The 17358-nt window shown below is 48.2% G+C and overlaps 2 protein-coding genes across 2 annotated transcripts; one reads left to right on the forward strand and one right to left on the reverse strand.

Moving 5' to 3' along the window:
* Positions 1-3565: 3565 nt before the first annotated feature.
* On the forward strand, positions 3566-9175 carry LOC120906574 (xaa-Pro aminopeptidase ApepP-like). The gene is made up of 4 exons (XM_040318340.1): positions 3566-3985; positions 7047-7182; positions 7258-7762; positions 7841-9175. The coding sequence occupies exons 1-4, from the start codon at positions 3906-3908 to the stop codon at positions 9079-9081; spliced, it is 1962 nt and encodes a 653-aa protein (XP_040174274.1). The 5' UTR covers positions 3566-3905; the 3' UTR covers positions 9082-9175.
* A 2223-nt stretch (positions 9176-11398) lies between these two features.
* LOC120905668 (kelch-like protein 28) lies at positions 11399-16517 on the reverse strand. The gene is made up of 4 exons (XM_040316665.1): positions 15912-16517; positions 15759-15838; positions 15565-15648; positions 11399-12860 (listed from the first exon to the last, which is right to left on the reverse strand). The coding sequence occupies exon 4, from the start codon at positions 12828-12830 to the stop codon at positions 11670-11672; it is 1161 nt and encodes a 386-aa protein (XP_040172599.1). The 5' UTR covers positions 12831-12860; positions 15565-15648; positions 15759-15838; positions 15912-16517; the 3' UTR covers positions 11399-11669.
* Between the last annotated feature and the right edge of the window lie 841 nt (positions 16518-17358).

Below are 17358 nucleotides of genomic sequence, written 5' to 3' on the forward strand. Positions count from 1 at the left end.
TGCAAACAACATCAGCGTGCAAAGGAGGAAAAAAGTGCGTTTGCAATACACACACACATACACACACGCATATATAGATGAAGTAGTTTTCATGGCTGCATGGGCTTTGGTTATTAAATTTCCTATTTTCCGCGAGCCCGGCCGTGCGTCGTTTGTCATTTATTTGATTTGACCGTAGGATGCGGCAGATGCGGGCGGCTCGGGGTGTACGAAAATTTTATTACCCCGGCAGCAGCCTCGCCCCTTCCCGTTCAAATGCGCTCAGCTATGCTGCCAATGCAATCGTGCCGTAATAATCGACAAATATGTTTGAAATGTTGATACATTACATGAGCGTATGTTTTCCAACCGGTGAGACCGGTCAACAGTTGAAACATTGCCCAATTGAACTGCAACTGCCGAAGCTGAACACAGCAAAAAGGGTCAAAAGGTATTCCGTGCCCGTGTCCAGAAATTTAAATTAACTTCCAGCCACGCAGGACGTATGTTTCCGGCGGGAGGGTAAATTTATTGACTTCATACCCCGGGAGCTGCAACGGGGACGAAGCCGGGTGGACGATAAAAAAGCGCTCGCACTACGTACGCTGCTAATGGAGCCGCCTGGGTTTGGTTTGCTTGTTCGGTAGAGCTTTTGCATTTGCGTTTGACTGCATTTTTTCCGACAGTAAAACAGCACAAGCTGTTCGGGCGGCAGCTCTCGTTTGCTCGCTCGATAAACACGTGCGGGATAAAAGGGGTGCTCGAATAACATTTCGAATTAATAATCACAATGGCTGGCTGGTGGTTCACTGCGCGGAAAGGGAGGCGAGGGAAGGTGGGGGAGTGTTTCACCATTCGAACCATGAATAGGCCGCACAATTGATTCGTGGCAATTCCGATTGCCGTGGCTTGCTGGCGGGCAGTGCGGACGGAAAGTTAATAATTGGACATTTCCCGCTTCGCTCCCAGCCGGATGTGTGGCAGTTTGTTGAAAATAAGGACCAACGCAACGAGCAGCCAAGCACGTTCGTAGGCTAGATGAGTATGTGTGTGTGTGTGTGTGCCAAGACCATGTTCAATGTCGATATCACGTGCTGGCTTGAAGGATGCTGTGCGGTGGATTGGAAAAGGATTGACATAATATTTGCGATCGAAACCATTAATCTACGCACATAACTGTTCATTATGAGTAAGCTTACAGAGTGGCGACAGCTACTCAGACTGCCAATTCGAATGTAACACACAAGAAAGCACACAATTTTCACTTATGTACAACACGGCTAATTACAACGCGGGTGCAATGCGTAACATTCAATATGCTCAATATGTCGTCATGACGCAAGTCTCCATACAAACGGAATTCGGAAGATTTTAGACAGGGTCAATCACTCGCAAGTATATTCAAGTGTTGACAATAGAACAATCTCAACTGATGGTTTGCGATTAACAACAGCATTCATCATGCTTCAGAATGGCATGTAGAAGAAAGTGGACGTTGTTCGACAACTGCTTCAAAGTGTCAACGTTATCCGTATGTCAACTTGACCGACATTACAAATGGTTGATAGTGTTAGCAGAGTTCATTATCAGTTCATCGCTCATCCGTAATCATCGCGTTCTCTGCAACCAGGTCGTGCTTCCTCCTCAATAGGCAGTGACAAAGGAAATTCGTTTGTCATACTCTGCTTATTAGTTTATTTTAGTCGTCTGGTACCTGGTCTGGTAGGGGCGGTCCCGTGGTCCCGTCACGGGTTCAATCCTAAAATGGACCGTTCCCCCCGCATCCGGCTGCGTAGTAATGAATAAAGTCTCGAAAGCCTGTATACGCTGGTATGTCCGCGTAAGACGTTACACCAAATAGAAGAAAAAGAAGTAGTCTGGTTGCATCAAGCCAGGGTGATTTCAAGTATAACCATAGTTCAAACCAGTTTCTTATTGCTATCCTGTCATAAAACAAACAAAAAGCTAATTGATGCTAGTCAAAAGGTACAGCGTAAAATAGTATTTAGGTCTTCTAGGTTCACATTCGAATCAATCCTATTGCCTGAAGCGTCATAAAGTCTAATCATACTGGACCCTACTCCTTTTTTTTGCGACAATCGCAGAGTACTATTGCTAAAATCGCAGCCGGTTACTCTCCTATTTTTGTTCAGAGCACAATGCAACACTGATGACACTGAGTTCAGGCTGAAAGGGTCTCTGATTTCTTTTGTTACCGCAAGATTAGGACAAACTGAACTTTTGCGACTCACTGGTATATACATATACCTTGAAACGCCTAGGCTTTGGTTATAAAGGGCTTAGCAGGGCTTGGGTTGATAAATCTAGCAAAAAAAATTACAAACGCTAAACCTGCTAATACGACTTGTCCTCCAAGGTTAGCCGCTCGGTGTGATCCATTTCCCACCAGCAACCAGTCCATCATCGCCGCATACCGTATTGCTCGACCAAAACAGAACTGCCGGACCGGAAGCTGCCTGCTTGTGATTTACGAGCCCTGTCCAGGTTCCTAGGGTCTTGCAGATCCGCAACGCCATCGCCGGACGACGTCGCTGGCTCTGCAGTGTCGCAGTCTCTCGCGCCTGCCCGCTTTTGTTTTGCTATCCGTCAATCAATGACCCCTTCCAAGAGGTGCGAGACCTTCGAAAGGTGACCTGGGCCACCTAATTGTGTTCGGTGTTCGTGTGTGTGTGTGTGAGTTTATTTTTCTTCTCTTCTTTTACTACGCTTAATCCGTCCCCAACTTCGCAAAACACGCTATCAGATTCGATTGGTCGTAAAGGTAGAGTATAGCAAGAGACAAAGGCAGAGAGAGAGAGAGAGATCTAGGGGCATGCTTGATGGATTTAGCTGGACACTTTCTTTCGAGTACTTTTTCGCTTCATTAGCATATATATATATGACCTACACCTGTGCTTCTAGGTGCCCACTACCTCTTTGTCTTTCGCACATGGACACGTAGAAGCTATGTTGCTCTCTATCTCCTTCTCTCTCTCGTTTCCTGCTGACCGCAACCTATTTTCATGTAGCTTCAGCAAAGGCGAGAAAGGGGAGTCATTTAAGGTTCCTTTTTAGCCTGAACTGACCTACTAAACCACTACCACTACAAGCCAAGGCGGACCTCAACCACCCAGAATCGATGCTAGCGTTGTACCCCCCGAGGGAGTGTGCCAGGGTTGAAAGACCCGGCACACTTGACCAGGTGGCCGTGTGTGTGCCCGTTCCAACTTCAAGGTTACTGGATCGGTGCGGAGTATTGGGCCGCTTCCAGTCCTGCCTATTTCAGCTGCCTCCCACACACCCACACTCAGGATTTCAAATTCCACCAGTAGTTTGCGTGCCTGCCTACCTGTATTTTCACTCTCCCGCCCTTTCAGTCTCAGCCTCTCTCCCAACTGGTCACTCTCACTATCGCAAAAAGGGAGCAATACGCCGAAGCGAGGGCGGTCGGAATGGCTGAGAAGAAACAAAGCTGACCCACAACCGCGTGTGCGAGCGTTGGGAGTGGTGGTGGTGGAGATTGCGAGTGGTGGACCGTCACTCACAATTACTGAACCGTTGGGGTCTTTCTCTCGGCGTGTGTGCACGGGTAGGGGGGGGTTGACCGAACACACGCGTGCGACAACAGTGCTCGGGGGTTCGATAGGTAGTTGAGTTTCACACGCGGCCCGGTACGAACGCGTCCAGCTCTCTCTCCCGTTTCAGTTAGTGCTGCTATCGTTGCTGCTACTGCAGAGATTGGAGACAGTGTGTGTGTGTGTGTGTGTGTGTGTGCGGAGTTATTGTTTTGCTTTTAAAAGCGCCATACGCTACGATCCCGATCGACACAGACAAGCCCAGCCAAGATAGCGGAGAACGACGGCGATACGTCCTCCTCAACCGGCCACTCGATCAACTTGGAGGAGCCGCAGAGGGGGCACGGCACGATGAAGCACTCCCGCCGCTACCTGGTCGGGATATCGGCCCTGCTCGTCCTGGTCGTCGGTGGCGGTGTCGCACTCGGACGGTAAGCCGGCAGCAGACAGTGCCCCCCTCTCACTTCCCTCCCACCTGACTTTATCTCACAAAAGACAATTTCACGAGCGTTCTGGTGCAGCTTTTCGTGCATTTCAGACCAACTTCTCCAGCAAACTTCAATCACTGTGCTCAAACTAGTGTTGGGAAAAGATTGAATAGTTTGGAAAAGAACTAGGTTCATTTGAAAACGTTGAACGGAATGAACAGGCTCAGTGATGCTTAGGATAGGGCAGCTTGTGAATGTTGAAAAGTTGAATAGGAGGGGTTGTGTTCGGACCGTTTTGACCGTTCAGATAGTTCCTATCATGCTGGCCTTCAATCGTTGCTACCGTTTCGACAATTTTTAAAACCTAGTTCCGACCGTTCCCAACCAACTAGGATTACAATTTTGCGCCTTTTTTACGACAGTTCCTATTAAACCATTCTCAACGTTCTCATCGTTCCGACCGAGCCCACTAGGTTCACAATGTTCACTCTAGTTCCGACCACTTTCAAAGCTCCGACAGCTCCAATTGTTCCCATAGTTCCAATAATTCCTACAGTTCCGACCGAACCTACTAGGTTCGACATTTTGATCGCAGTTCCGGTCGTTCCGACTGTTTCGATCGAACTTACTAGGTTCAGCAGATTGTTCCGACAGGTTCTGAACGCTCTCAAAGCTCCGGCAGTTCCAATCGTTCGTATAGTTCCAACATTTTATACAGCTCCAACCAAAAGAGCTAGGTACGAAATTTTGCACCTAGTTCCAGCCGTTCCGACCTTTACGATTGAACCTACTAGGTTTAGCACATTGAACCTGCTGCTAATCGTTCCGACAGATGACGCTCTCAAAGCACCGACACACGATAGTCTAAGGGCGGACATTAGGCACAAATAAAAAAATTGTATTGTTTAAAAATTAAGTAGTACAAATAAAAGTAGGATAGTTACTTAGTATAAATCCAAAAATTCACTTTTTTTCGTCGATTAGTTTTTAAGATATGACGATTTGAACTAAAAAAATGCGTAAAAAATGTATTTCATATGAAATGTTAGAGAATGTTTTTACTTCAATTTTAATTATATCAAAGCAATCACCCATGGTCGAAAGCACGACTTTTCGTAAAGGTTTTTTTCTCCTCTTTTACGTAGTGTTATTCAAAATTTTGTTTTATTATCAAACAATTGAGATTTTATATAAAAAAGTCAAATAAGCCCAAGTATTTTACATCACTGAAAGTTTAGACACTTCGCATTTTTTTTCCTGTAATCTCCTGTTCTTGAAACTTTGTAAGTTATTGAATCAATGTGTTGTTAACATATTCTGAAAATTTCAGCTGCCCCTAGCTGCCCCTTTTGAAGTTATTAGCTGTAAAGTTGAACCATTCCATTCTATTTTGGAGAAATTCGAAGGAGTAGATGCAGAGGAAGATGATGAGTAAAATAATTGCCTTGATTAAATTTTTGGTAGTGTAAACCAAGTAAATGAAACGCATATGAGAGGAACTGAATAATAGGAAAATATTGTTAAGTTATGAAGTGGTTTGGTAATGGAGAAATGAAACACAATTCCGTACTAGTAAATGAAATTAAAGTAAAGTAAATAAAAAAAAAATGTTGCTGAAGTCAAATAGATTGTTTGGCTGAATCGAGCTGAATATATTTTCAAACATTTGTATGCTATAAAACACACACACACACACACACACACACACACACACACACACACACACACACACACACACACACACACACACACACACACACACACACACACACACACACACACACACACACACACACACACACACACACACACACACACACACACACACACACACACACACACACACACACAAATTAAAATCTTTCCGACAAATAAAAAGTCCGCCAATTGCTCCCAAGTAAACCACTGTGCGACAGTTCCTTCCCAAAGTTCCTACAACTCCTACAGTTCCGATCGAACCTACTAGGTTCGATATTTTAAACCCAGCCGTTCCAGCCGCTCCAGTTATTTCGATCGAACCTATTTGGTCATGCACATTGAACTTGCTACCCGGTACGTTTGTTTCGAAGGTTCCGTCCGTTCCAACCAGCTAGGTTTACAATGTTGCACCTTTTTCATACAGTTTCAACAGTTACGACCGTTCTTATCTACCGTCGTTCCAACCGAACGCACAAGGATCAAATTGTTGAACCTAGTTCCGACCGCTCCTAAAGTTCCGACGGCTCCATTCGTTCCCATAGTGCAAACAATTCCTACAGCTCCGACCGAACCTGCTAGGTTTGATATTATAGAAGCTAGTTCCGGTCGTTCCAATCGTTTCGCTCAATCAACCTATCAAACCTACTAGGTACAGCACATTGAACCTGCTGCCAATCGTTCCGATAATTTCGAACGAACCTACTCGATACACAACTTTGGGCATAGTGCCGATCGTTCCGAAAATGCCAACAGTTCCGTTAACAGGTTAAAAATGATAACCCTAATTTAAACCGTTCCTTCTTATTGAACCTTGTTCCGACCGTGTATGTCTAACATGTTCATTACTTCGAACCCCCACTGCTCCGGCAATTCCAACCGAATATTGAACTCTGTTCCAACCGAAACCTACTGGTTCCTATCGTTCCAAGTAAGGAGCGTAACGAACCTACTAAGTGCGCATCACTACCTCCGACTCCTTCACTCTGCAGTTTGTCTATCATTATCGGCAGATTAGGCAGCAGCCCCATTCAATCGTTCCTGTCCAAAGGGAGCAATCTCCTCTTCACAATCAGATCCCCCTCCTTTGCCACCATCCCGCTGGCGTTCCCTCGGAGTCCCTTGATTGGTATTGTTTTCCTGTCGTACTTATCTGCTTAAATTGCTGTCATTTTATTGGCCTCACTTGCGGCCCCCGTCCGCCTTCCGAGATGCATCACGATAAGATGGCAAGCAGCGGCACGGTGTAGGGGCCCTACTCGTTTGCCCTTGGAATTCTCCCTCCCCGTCTCGTTCAATCCCTTCAAGCAAGTCACAGGCACGAATTGTTGCTCATTGATGCTAATGTGAGGTTCGTCGCCAACCGCAGGGCACTGAACAAAGATGACGAGCTGGCGGAGGACAGGACGCCCAAGTCGATGGACGTGATACTGGCGGAGATACGCAGCCTGATGCAGGACTACTCGATCGAGGCGTACATCGTACCGTCGGTTGATGCGCACAATGTAACGTAAAACGCAACCCTCCTCCCACATCCCCCCTGCAAGCCAATCATCCGCCTCTTTCCGCCCATTTCCCAGAGCGAGTACATCTCGCAGCACGACCGCCGGCTGCAGTACGTGACCAACTTTACCGGGTCGGCCGGTACCGCCATCATCATGCTGGGCAAGGCCGCCCTCTGGACAGACTCGCGCTACCATCTGCAGGCGGACGGCGAGCTGGACGCCGCCCACTGGACGCTGATGCGCGAGGGCCTGCCCGGGGTGCCGACGCGCGACGAGTGGCTGCTGGCGAACCTGTCGCCGGGCGCGCTGGTCGGCACCGACCCGTTCCTGATCGCCTCGACCGAGTACGGCCGGCTCGGGGCGGTGCTGGCCGAGCGCGGCTACCGGCTGATCGCGCTCGAGCGCAACCTGGTCGACATCGTGTGGAACAACCGGCCGCCGCAGACGGCCGACGAGCTGCTCCCGCTCCCGCTGGCGTACAGTGGGCGGCGGGCCGCCGACAAGGTGCAGGCGGTGCGCGTGACGCTGCAGGAGCACGGAGCGAACGCGATCATCGTCAGCGCGCTAGACGAGATTGCCTGTGAGTGCGAGGGGAAGTCGGAAAACCGCTGCCTCAAAACTAACAGAATGTTTTCTACCCCCCGCCCGTTCTTTGCAGGGCTGCTGAATCTGCGCGGCTCGGACATACTGTACAATCCGGTGTTCTTCGCCTACCTGATCGTGTCGCACACGCACCTGCACCTGTACACCAACGCGGACCGGATCAACGCGACCGTCCGGGCGCACCTCGCGTCCGAGGGCGTCGGCGAGCTGGAGGTGCGCGACTACCGCGACATCCTGCCCGGCATCGACGAGTACGTGCGGGGCGGCAACCGGCTGATGGTGTCCACCGCCTGCAGCCAGGCGCTGTACGCCGCCATCCCGGCCGACCAGCGGCTGCAGCAGTACAGCCCGGTGGCGAAGCTGAAGGCGGTGAAGAACGCGGTCGAGGCGGCCGGCATGCGCCGGGCGCACGTGCGCGACGGTGCCGCGGTCGTGCGCTACCTGCACTGGCTCGAGCAGTCGGTTGACGGTGGCAACGTGACCGAGCTGTCCGGGGCGGCCCAGCTGCACGACTTCCGCCGCCAGCAGGACCTGTTCGTCGACCTAAGCTTCGCCGCGATCAGCGCGTTCGGGCCGAACGGCGCGATCGTGCACTACAGCCCGTCGGAGGACACGGACCGGCCGATCACGCGCGACGGCATCTACCTGATCGACTCGGGCGGCCAGTACCTGGACGGCACAACGGACGTGACGCGCTCGGTGCACCTCGGCGAACCGACCGCCTTCCAGCGGGAGTGCTTTACGCGCGTGCTCAAGGGCTTCCTCAGCGTGGCCGCCGCCGTCTTTCCCGTGCGCGCCTCCGGCACCACGTTCGATGTGCTCGCGCGCAAGGCGCTGTGGGACGTCGGGCTGGACTATGGGCACGGGACCGGGCACGGCATCGGTGCGTTCCTGGGCGTGCACGAGTACCCGCCGTCGTTCGTGTCGAACAGTGCGTCGCCGAGCAACCAGGGCCTGGTGGAGAACATGTTCTCGTCGAACGAGCCGGGCTACTACGAGCCGGGCCAGTTCGGCGTGCGCATCGAGGACATCGTGCAGGTGGTGAACGCGACGGCCGCGACCGTGCCGTACGACTTTAACGGGCGCGGCGCGCTCACCTTCCACACCAACACGCTCGTGCCGATCCAGCAGCGGCTGATCGAGCGGGCCCTGCTGTCGCCGGCCGAGCTCGCCCAGCTGAACGCGTACCATCGCCGGGTGCTGGAGGAGGTCGGGCCGCTGTTGCTGCAGCAGAACGACCCGGGCGCCCACCAGTGGCTGACCGAGGCGACCAAGGAGATGGTCGCCGCGAGCTAAGGGGGTGGGAACGGGGGGGAATGGAGAGCTGTTCAGGGTGTGTGTTCCTATGTACAGTAAGCGTCAATAAAAGGCGAGGACCAATTATAAATAACACCAAAACGAGTCCTTGTACGACGAAAAAAGAAAGGCACCATCGGGAAGGGGATCATCCACAAGATACGTACCGCTCTACGGTAGGTAGGCTTACACTTTGGTTTGGCTTTGTGGCAACATGCTACAAGGATTCCTCGGAGGTCCCACACTGTCTACACGGATCCCGCCAATTGAACTTGCGAGGACAAGTCCTCAGATGTTCATCTGGAGCTTGGAATTGGTAAAGTTGGCAAAATTCTGGAATCGACTCTGATCCGACTCCGAAAATCTCGGAACCGATATGGGAAGGTAGGTCCGAACACCAATGTCCGGAAGACTATTGTTCGGATTGTCGTGCAGAATCGTCCGGAGTAGTGATGTGCTCTATGGAGCGCACCAACGACTATGATCCGACTCCGTTGTTAGTCTGATTTCGACTCTGGCGAAACCAAAACCAGTAATTCTACCCTGAGTCGTTCAGATTCGAAGTCAGCCGGAGTCTGCCAGAGTCTGAGTCATCCGGAGTCGGTGTCATTCGGACTCACGCGTAGTCCGTAGTAGGAGCCGTCCACAGTCAGAGTCGGCCGGTGTCAGCCAGAATCATAATCAAATTGGAGTCGAAGTCGTCCGGAGCTGCACGGAGGTGATCAGTGTTGGGTCAGCCTTTCATTACTTTTAGTTTTTGCCAAGCTTACCCATTATTAGGTGCGAGTGCATGAATGCTGTCGCAAAGTACAGCAATCGTCATTAAGTGCTATTCTTAGAAGCAAAGAACTGTTTACGAACTGCACGCGCAAAGCAAAAAACGAAACAAAACCTATACGAAATTAAATGCAGACTCCGACACTGACCAACTCCGGACGACTCCGATACCAGTTTGATTTCGATTTTGGTGAGCTTCGGACGACTTCAACTAAGGACCACTGGTACTCCAGACTACTCCGGTTCAAGGCGACTCCGGGCAGAAGTTGAAGTTGACCGGGGTTAAAGTTGGAATAGGCCGGAGTCAGAGTCTTCCGAAGATGGAGTCTAAATTACAGTAGAAGAGTGGGAGTTCTCGGGAGTTACTCCCTCTGTCTCTCTTTTTTAATTCAGGAGGAACGCTCAAAAAATGAATACAGTATAACATTATAATTCATGGCGCTAGAATCGATATTGGTTGGGAGACTTTTGCTTCTATAAACCATGAAAGGGTACCTTATCCCGGATGTACTCTGACGTTTCGGTTGTATCTAACCCAGTCCATGATTTTGATGACATTGTCCTATAACCGTGACAAAGGCCTACATCATTCTGTTTTTGAGGTCCAGTTCGATGCTCCATATGACATTGCAGGGGTCTGTATCCCAGGCTTTTCGTTGAAGATAGACTAGACCTTTCCAGCAGTAATGGTCCGAGTGACATGGCGCGGGTCTTTTGAATTCCTAGACATTTCGTTAGATATGGGCCTTTCCATCAGATGTAGCTCTCTCTTAGTTGAGACGCCTACCAAAATACATAGTGTAACGTCCAATTCTGCTGGACGCCTTAGCGGTTCAATATTTTGTTTCTAGGCACGCTCGCAGAGTGAGTTGGGTTGCACATGAGTCTCCAGCTGCCCTCAACATGCCGATCCATCAATCCGTTGCGTAATTCATAGAGGAAGGTTTAAAAAATCGTATAGAGCAAGGATTGAGACCTACTAATAATGTCTCCTTCTTTTTCTTCTTCTTTTTTGCCACAACAGCTGTTGTCCGACGAGGCCTAGGCAGGTTGTGCTGATGTACCACTAGTTGGGCTTAGCTATCAGTGACTTATTTGCACTGTCCGTCCAGGTCAAAAATCTGGTAGTAAGTGCTAGGCGATCTAGAGTGAATTTTGAATGCTTTATGAGTGATTTAAAGCCATAGCGTCGGTTCCGAATGACAACAAATATATATCATGCACAGTAATGTTGATTCAATCGAGGGATTCGAGAGACTACTGTACTCCAGCTAAAAAATCAATCTTTTCCAAGTGCTCCTGATCTTTTCCATAAAAACAATGGAACTATCACAACCAACAAGAGGTTTTACGGGTGTAATGTTGATCTATTCTCAGTAGAGCTGCTTCACTGGACAATTTCCCAACAGGATTTACCACCAGCGGCAATATAATACGTTTTAAAAGCCCAATTCAATACCCTAAAACGAGCCCCAGCTGAGTTCCCATTAAATAAACATTGAAGACTCATCGCTCATGGTAATAAACACTCGTTCAAGCATCGCTTCTTAATTGATCGCAAAAAATAACATCATTTTTTATTATAAGATACAATTTCGTTCCTCCGTTGCAAACATAATTCGCTCTCGTAAGGGAAGGAGGGGGCATTCGTTTCGTTTTAAGACTGTTGCCGGTGGCGACCTGTACGTCCAGTAGGAAGTTACTCGCACGGAATGGGGAGAGCCAACACGATACGGCAAAAAAGAAAGAAAGATCATTTAGCAAATAACACAAAAAAGACACACACGGCCCAACGGTCAGCCCGATGCGGTTCAGTCCTTCGTCCGGCCGTCGGTACACTCCTTGCAGTAGAGGTGCGCGACGCCGATCGGTTTGCGGTCGTTCGGATGGTACGGGATGCCGAACTTGATCGTCTCGTGGTAGATGCGGGGATCGCGCATCAGCAGCTGCTTGCACTGGGGCGAGGTATTGATCGCGATGCGGTAGTTCATGCGCGGCGTCATGATCACCTCCTCGAAGAACAGGTCCGCCACGTGCACGGTGCTGACCGAGCTGTTCGGGAACTCGAAAACGTCCGAGCTAATCTCGATGTCCTCCTCGTAGATCTTCAGCTCGACGGAAACGACGTTCGCCTTGGACAGGATGTAGACGCCGAACCCGTACAGCGACAGCGGGTTGTCCGACATCACGGTCAGCTTGAGATCGTCCGCCGTGCCGACGAACCCCTCGCTCATGTTCTGCCCGAACACGAGCAGCTTCAGGCAGCTGTACGACCGCTTGGTCTGGTTGACCAGCACGCGCAGGTCGTCCATATTATTGAACGGGTTCGCCTCCTCCCAGATCTCGAGCGCGCTGCCGAGCTGATCGTCCGTACAGTTGATCGAGGGCGAGGCGAAGATCTTGTGCAGCGACTCCCGGTCGATGCTGACAAAGTCCACGTGATTGAAGTAGTAGAGTGGATTGTTCTGGATCAGCCGCAGGCAGGCGTCGTCCACCTCCTCGTAGCCGTAGTACCGGTTGCTGCTGAAGATCGACAGCGCGCTCGTCGGCTTCACCTGCTCCTGCAGAAACATGCCGATCTGGTGGTGCAGCTCCCGCAGCATGTACCTTTGCGCACAGTCGAAGATGTCGCGCAGGTTGTCGAAGGTTAGCTCCACCTGCTGGCAGTACATGTAGCGCAGGATCACCAGAAACACGTCCGGCTCGACGTCCTCGAGCGTCACCTCGTGCTGCTCTGCCTCGACGAAGCTGCCGAAAAACATCACGTAAAAGTACTCGGACGCCATCACGAGCAGCAGCTTGTGGGCGTGGATGCGCTGCTTGCTCGCGCCGATGATGAACGTCACGTCCGAGCAGAACTCGTTGTTGACCATGCCCTCCAGCCGGGAGCTGATTGTGTCGCCCGAGCCGTAGCTGAGCGCGCGGTTTAGGATAGCCCCGAACATGGCGCCGTCTGGTCTCGCGGTTGCCATCTTCTCGATGTGTGTGTGTATGTGTTTAGTCTGCGGAGAGAACCATAAAAAAAAACAGAGAATCAGCATTGAAAGGCTGAGGCATTAAGCAGCTTAAAGATGCATCTATTCAGAAAAGATAACAAAACTTTGAAAAAAAAGTTACCAAAACTACCACAATAAGGTACCGTTCTTAATGGTTGAATCAATCATGTTGTAATGCCAACGCTTAAACCCCTGATTAATGTAGCACTATTTCGTTTAATCCCCCGGTCCGGTCTGGTGGTACAGTCGTCAACTCGTACGACTTAACAACATGCCCGTCCATGGGTTCAAGAGCCGAAGAGATTGTGCCCCCATTCGTAAGACTGACTTATCCAGCTATGTTAACAATAAGTCACTGAAAGCCAAGCACAAGCTCATTTCACTAGTCGGTACAGGCAGGTCTTGACCAACAACGGACCAAAAAATATGAATGTATTGCCGTGATTATTAGGTGAAAAACTGATGAAAGAACGACAATGAAAAGCAATAAAAAGATGTTGTTTCTGGTGGTTTATAAGCACCCTTACACTCAAGTGAGAAAGACGAAAACTCTGTCGAAGGGAAAGATGGACAACAAATTGTTTTGATATTTTTCTTCTGCTATCAACTGTTGATGAACAGATTTTATCAAACAACCTTAACAATAAGAGCAACTGGAAGTTATGGATCATTCAGCAACTAGAGAAAAAATTGAAATATGCGAGAAACGGGTCAAAATAGGACCCATACCATGTTTTGCTATTACTTGCTCTACGCTGATCAAGAAATCGCACTTCACGAAAATATTTCTAGGAGTTAGACCACATTAATTAACAAAAATAAGAGACATTGATATAACTTCATGCAGGAATAGATGAGAGATTGTATGGGATTTAAAAGATCAAAACGTAAATGCGCTGAAGAACGTATCGAACAAGTCCACCAAATTTGCTGGAGTCGCGAATTTGGGTAATTTTCTAAAGGCAAGTTTGTCCTTGGTAATGTTCTAAACTGTTCTTCTGCAAACAGGAGCAACATCAGCCCCACTGAGTGTCCTATATTTCAATAATGTCATAGATTCTGCGTTCTACGATGTGTTTGAAGCGTCACTTACAATTCCTAAAATCAAGATGGAACAAACCGTCGTTTGAAATGGCCATGCCTTGTGTTTTTGCACAAACCAACGGTTTGTGGTTTTTGTTTTATATTATGAACAATGGGTCATGTTCCATTTAGGATCTGCGCCAGATTTACAAATCCGCGCCAGATTTACAAATCCGCGCCCATATGAAAGGAACTTATAGATTTATTTAATATTAATAGTGCTGTTAGTGAAACAACATACTAAGTTTTTTGTAAAAAATGGAAGCAGAAATAGAATGAAACCGTATGATAATCAGGAATCGACTGAGGGTCATATGAGGCCGAATCGAAAGAGGAAGAATGCTTATACTAGATTTTGTCCTATCAGTTCAATGTGGTGCTTCTTTATCGCGATCAAATCAACGACTGTCTTCCGCAGTTCGAGTTACCCCCTTTATATTCGTACACTTCTGTACAAAATTGAGGAGAAAAACACACTAAGATATTTGATATTTGAATAACTGTTTCGCCTTTAGTATAAAGGTATAAATTGTATTTTAATTTGTAATTCCTAAAGAGATATATCCTGCTAATTTCTCCAATCCACAAATTTTTCCTCTCAATTGTTTTGAAGTTCTTTGTACCTGTGCCAACCACTTCAAAAAACAGTGGAGCTTAATCCAATAATTTTAGTAATTCACTCGTTATACCAAAAACACGTTATGCGGGAGGCTCTAATCTATACGAAAAATGAATTCTGTATGAAAAATGAAATAATTGGTTCCACTTTGAGTAGCTTCACTTTGGGTATCAGTAAACAAAGCTGGAGATGAATTAAACACCCATCGTCCTGGTTGTGATTATGTTTCGTCCAACGTGTTAATGTCACAATTGTTAGAACGAGCAGTTTATCGATTTCGATTCTGGGATGTTGTGACACAGAAACAAAAATAATGACAATTGTGTAGGCTATTTTTTCATTTTCGCAAAATCCGCGCCCCTTACTCCTGAACAAAAAAAAAAAATCCGCGCCCAACGCAAAATCCGCGCTAGCTGTAATAGCTCTGCCACTGTTTAAACCGTGAGCTGGTGTGTCGTGTAAATGTATTGAAGGGCCTGGGAATCTTAATATCCATCGGTGTTACCTTTACACACCACTTCAAGGAGCTAGCTTGTAAATCCTGTAAGACACTTGGCATTCTTAAACGTGTTGGCTGCGACTTCCGTAGTCAGTAACATGCCTAAAGACCCTCTATTGTGCCTAGATCATTGCTGGAGTATAGTCGGCAGAAGTCGGTTGCACAGTCTGCAGTAGCCGCTGAAGCGCACAAAGCGTCTTCATAGCTTCAATTCTGCCAAACTATATTGATGCCCCTTCGTTGCTCTCGCCGATCCCTCTCTACGTTCCTACGAATCATCTACGGATTTGCTCATTAGATTAGGCATTAGTAGTTAGAATATCACTTGGAATAACTTCGCGGCGAACAAATAAATAGGAACATTTACATTGATTAAGTCCCTCCAAAGGTCGTCTGTGCGACCGCTCCTCATCTCTATCCGCAGTTTGTGAATCGTGCAATCGTGTCCTAACAGCCCTACCATTCTGCATTCTGCACTCGTTCTCCTGCCCTTCTGCCCACTAACTTACCTATTTGTGCCTCAATGCTTAACTGGCCTCAGTGACACTCTGCTCCACGCCAAATTGCACAGCAGTGCCCGGCACTCCCGGGATCTAAAAACGAAGAAGCAAAATGTGAAAATGTGTTATGTTAAAGAGGGGCCCTCTTCGGTTGTAGTGAGAGAGCGGTGCAATAATGCAAAAACCTGCAGCAAGCCCCGTACCTTCACCGCTCGTTTCTGCCCGTTTGACGCCGTCCCCAGGTTTGCAGGCTTTACATTGGGGCAGCTGTGTGAGAGGGATGCTAAAAAAAATTAAAAACAAAAATGCATTTGTTAGTTAGTGGCTCTTTTCGCCTCGCTCCAGGCGTAGCTTACCCGTTCTCTGGTCGGAAAACTTCCCGCTACTTCCGGCGATCGGTTCCAGTGGCCCTTGCTTGGCTGTTGGTCGGTCCGAGCTGGCGGTGGTGTTGTGTTGAGTGTCGACCTCTTGCTTTGTCTCCCGAGCGGGCAACAATCGTCCGGAACGTCGCGGATTGTCAATCGCAAGCGCTGAGCGATTTGACGTACGGGCGAGATGTTTTGTTTACGTTTTTGGTGGTGCAGTCGACAAGCGCATCGCCGTGCACCGATAGTACGGGAGGAAAGTTCAGTTTCGGAAAACAGGATGCAGTGACAAGAATCTTCCACCCGTGACACCGATTGCAGTACAGTGCAGGAAGGTAAAACTGTTCCAGATTTACCTTTTTAACCTATTATTTGTTTTCACTGTTGGTGGGGCCCTCTCTTTCTTGCTCGCTCGCTCGCTCTGTTTTGAACCGTTTCCTACGTAGGAACGGGACGCAACGTTAACGCAACGGGACGGAACGCATTGTGTACATTGCTTTCTCTCGCTCTTTCGCACGCACGCTTCTTGTTTTGTTTTTCTCGCGAAATTTACCCCGGCTGCGAAGGGTGAAGCTTCGTTCGGCCCAAGGTGGATGAAAAATATTTTTATATTTTAGATATTTTTAAATCCACCTTGGTTCGGCCGAGCTGCGCGTTTACAGCACCGAGTTTACTTGGGCGCTCTGACAGGCGCACTGTCAGAATTTCGGCGAAAGGGGTTATTTTGAATGCACATTTGTTGTACGCGCGCTATACACCACGAAGGGTGCGTGCACACGTGTTTAAATTTTGAAACAAAAAACCGTTAACTGCTAATTATTATTCTACAAAACCTTTCTTACCTTTTTCTTACCTTTCGTGTGACCTTTAAAACATCTTTTTAAACAAACAAACAAAAAGCGAGTAAAAACGTGCTACAGCGAGGTTTGTTTTTTTCACGAGCTTTTGTTGCGAATCGTAATGTAAATATTTGAATAATTTATTTAGTTTTTCACTCGACCCTCGCACAATCATCCTGCCCTTTCAGGTGCAAATGTGTTTTTTGTTTTGTTTTGTTTCTACAATCCCACCCACCCTTTCTACGCGCTATCTCTTTCCCTTTCTGCAACTGGCTGCGTAGTAAATATTATCGTGACAGTTTAGCTTTATTTAAATTCACTGTGCCTTAAGGTGGAGCGTGTTTGGGTTTAGATTGTTTTTTTTTATTCATTAATTTATTCAATGTTGTTTAGCTTTAATTGATCGCCCTATGTTGATGGAAATGGAAGTGACTGTGGGAGTTAGTATACTGCACAAAAGGGCGCCCCTCCAACAGGCGCGGCAGGAATAAAAGCGGCCGCCAGCAAGTAAATTGGCTGTTCTGTTGTGTCGTGTTGCATCGTGCAAGGATGCCACCCTCGGTGACGGTGTACTTCGATCCCGAAAAAAGTAGTATTGT

Source organism: Anopheles arabiensis, chromosome X, assembly GCF_016920715.1.
Source record: "Anopheles arabiensis isolate DONGOLA chromosome X, AaraD3, whole genome shotgun sequence".
Classification (NCBI taxonomy): domain Eukaryota; kingdom Metazoa; phylum Arthropoda; class Insecta; order Diptera; family Culicidae; genus Anopheles; species Anopheles arabiensis.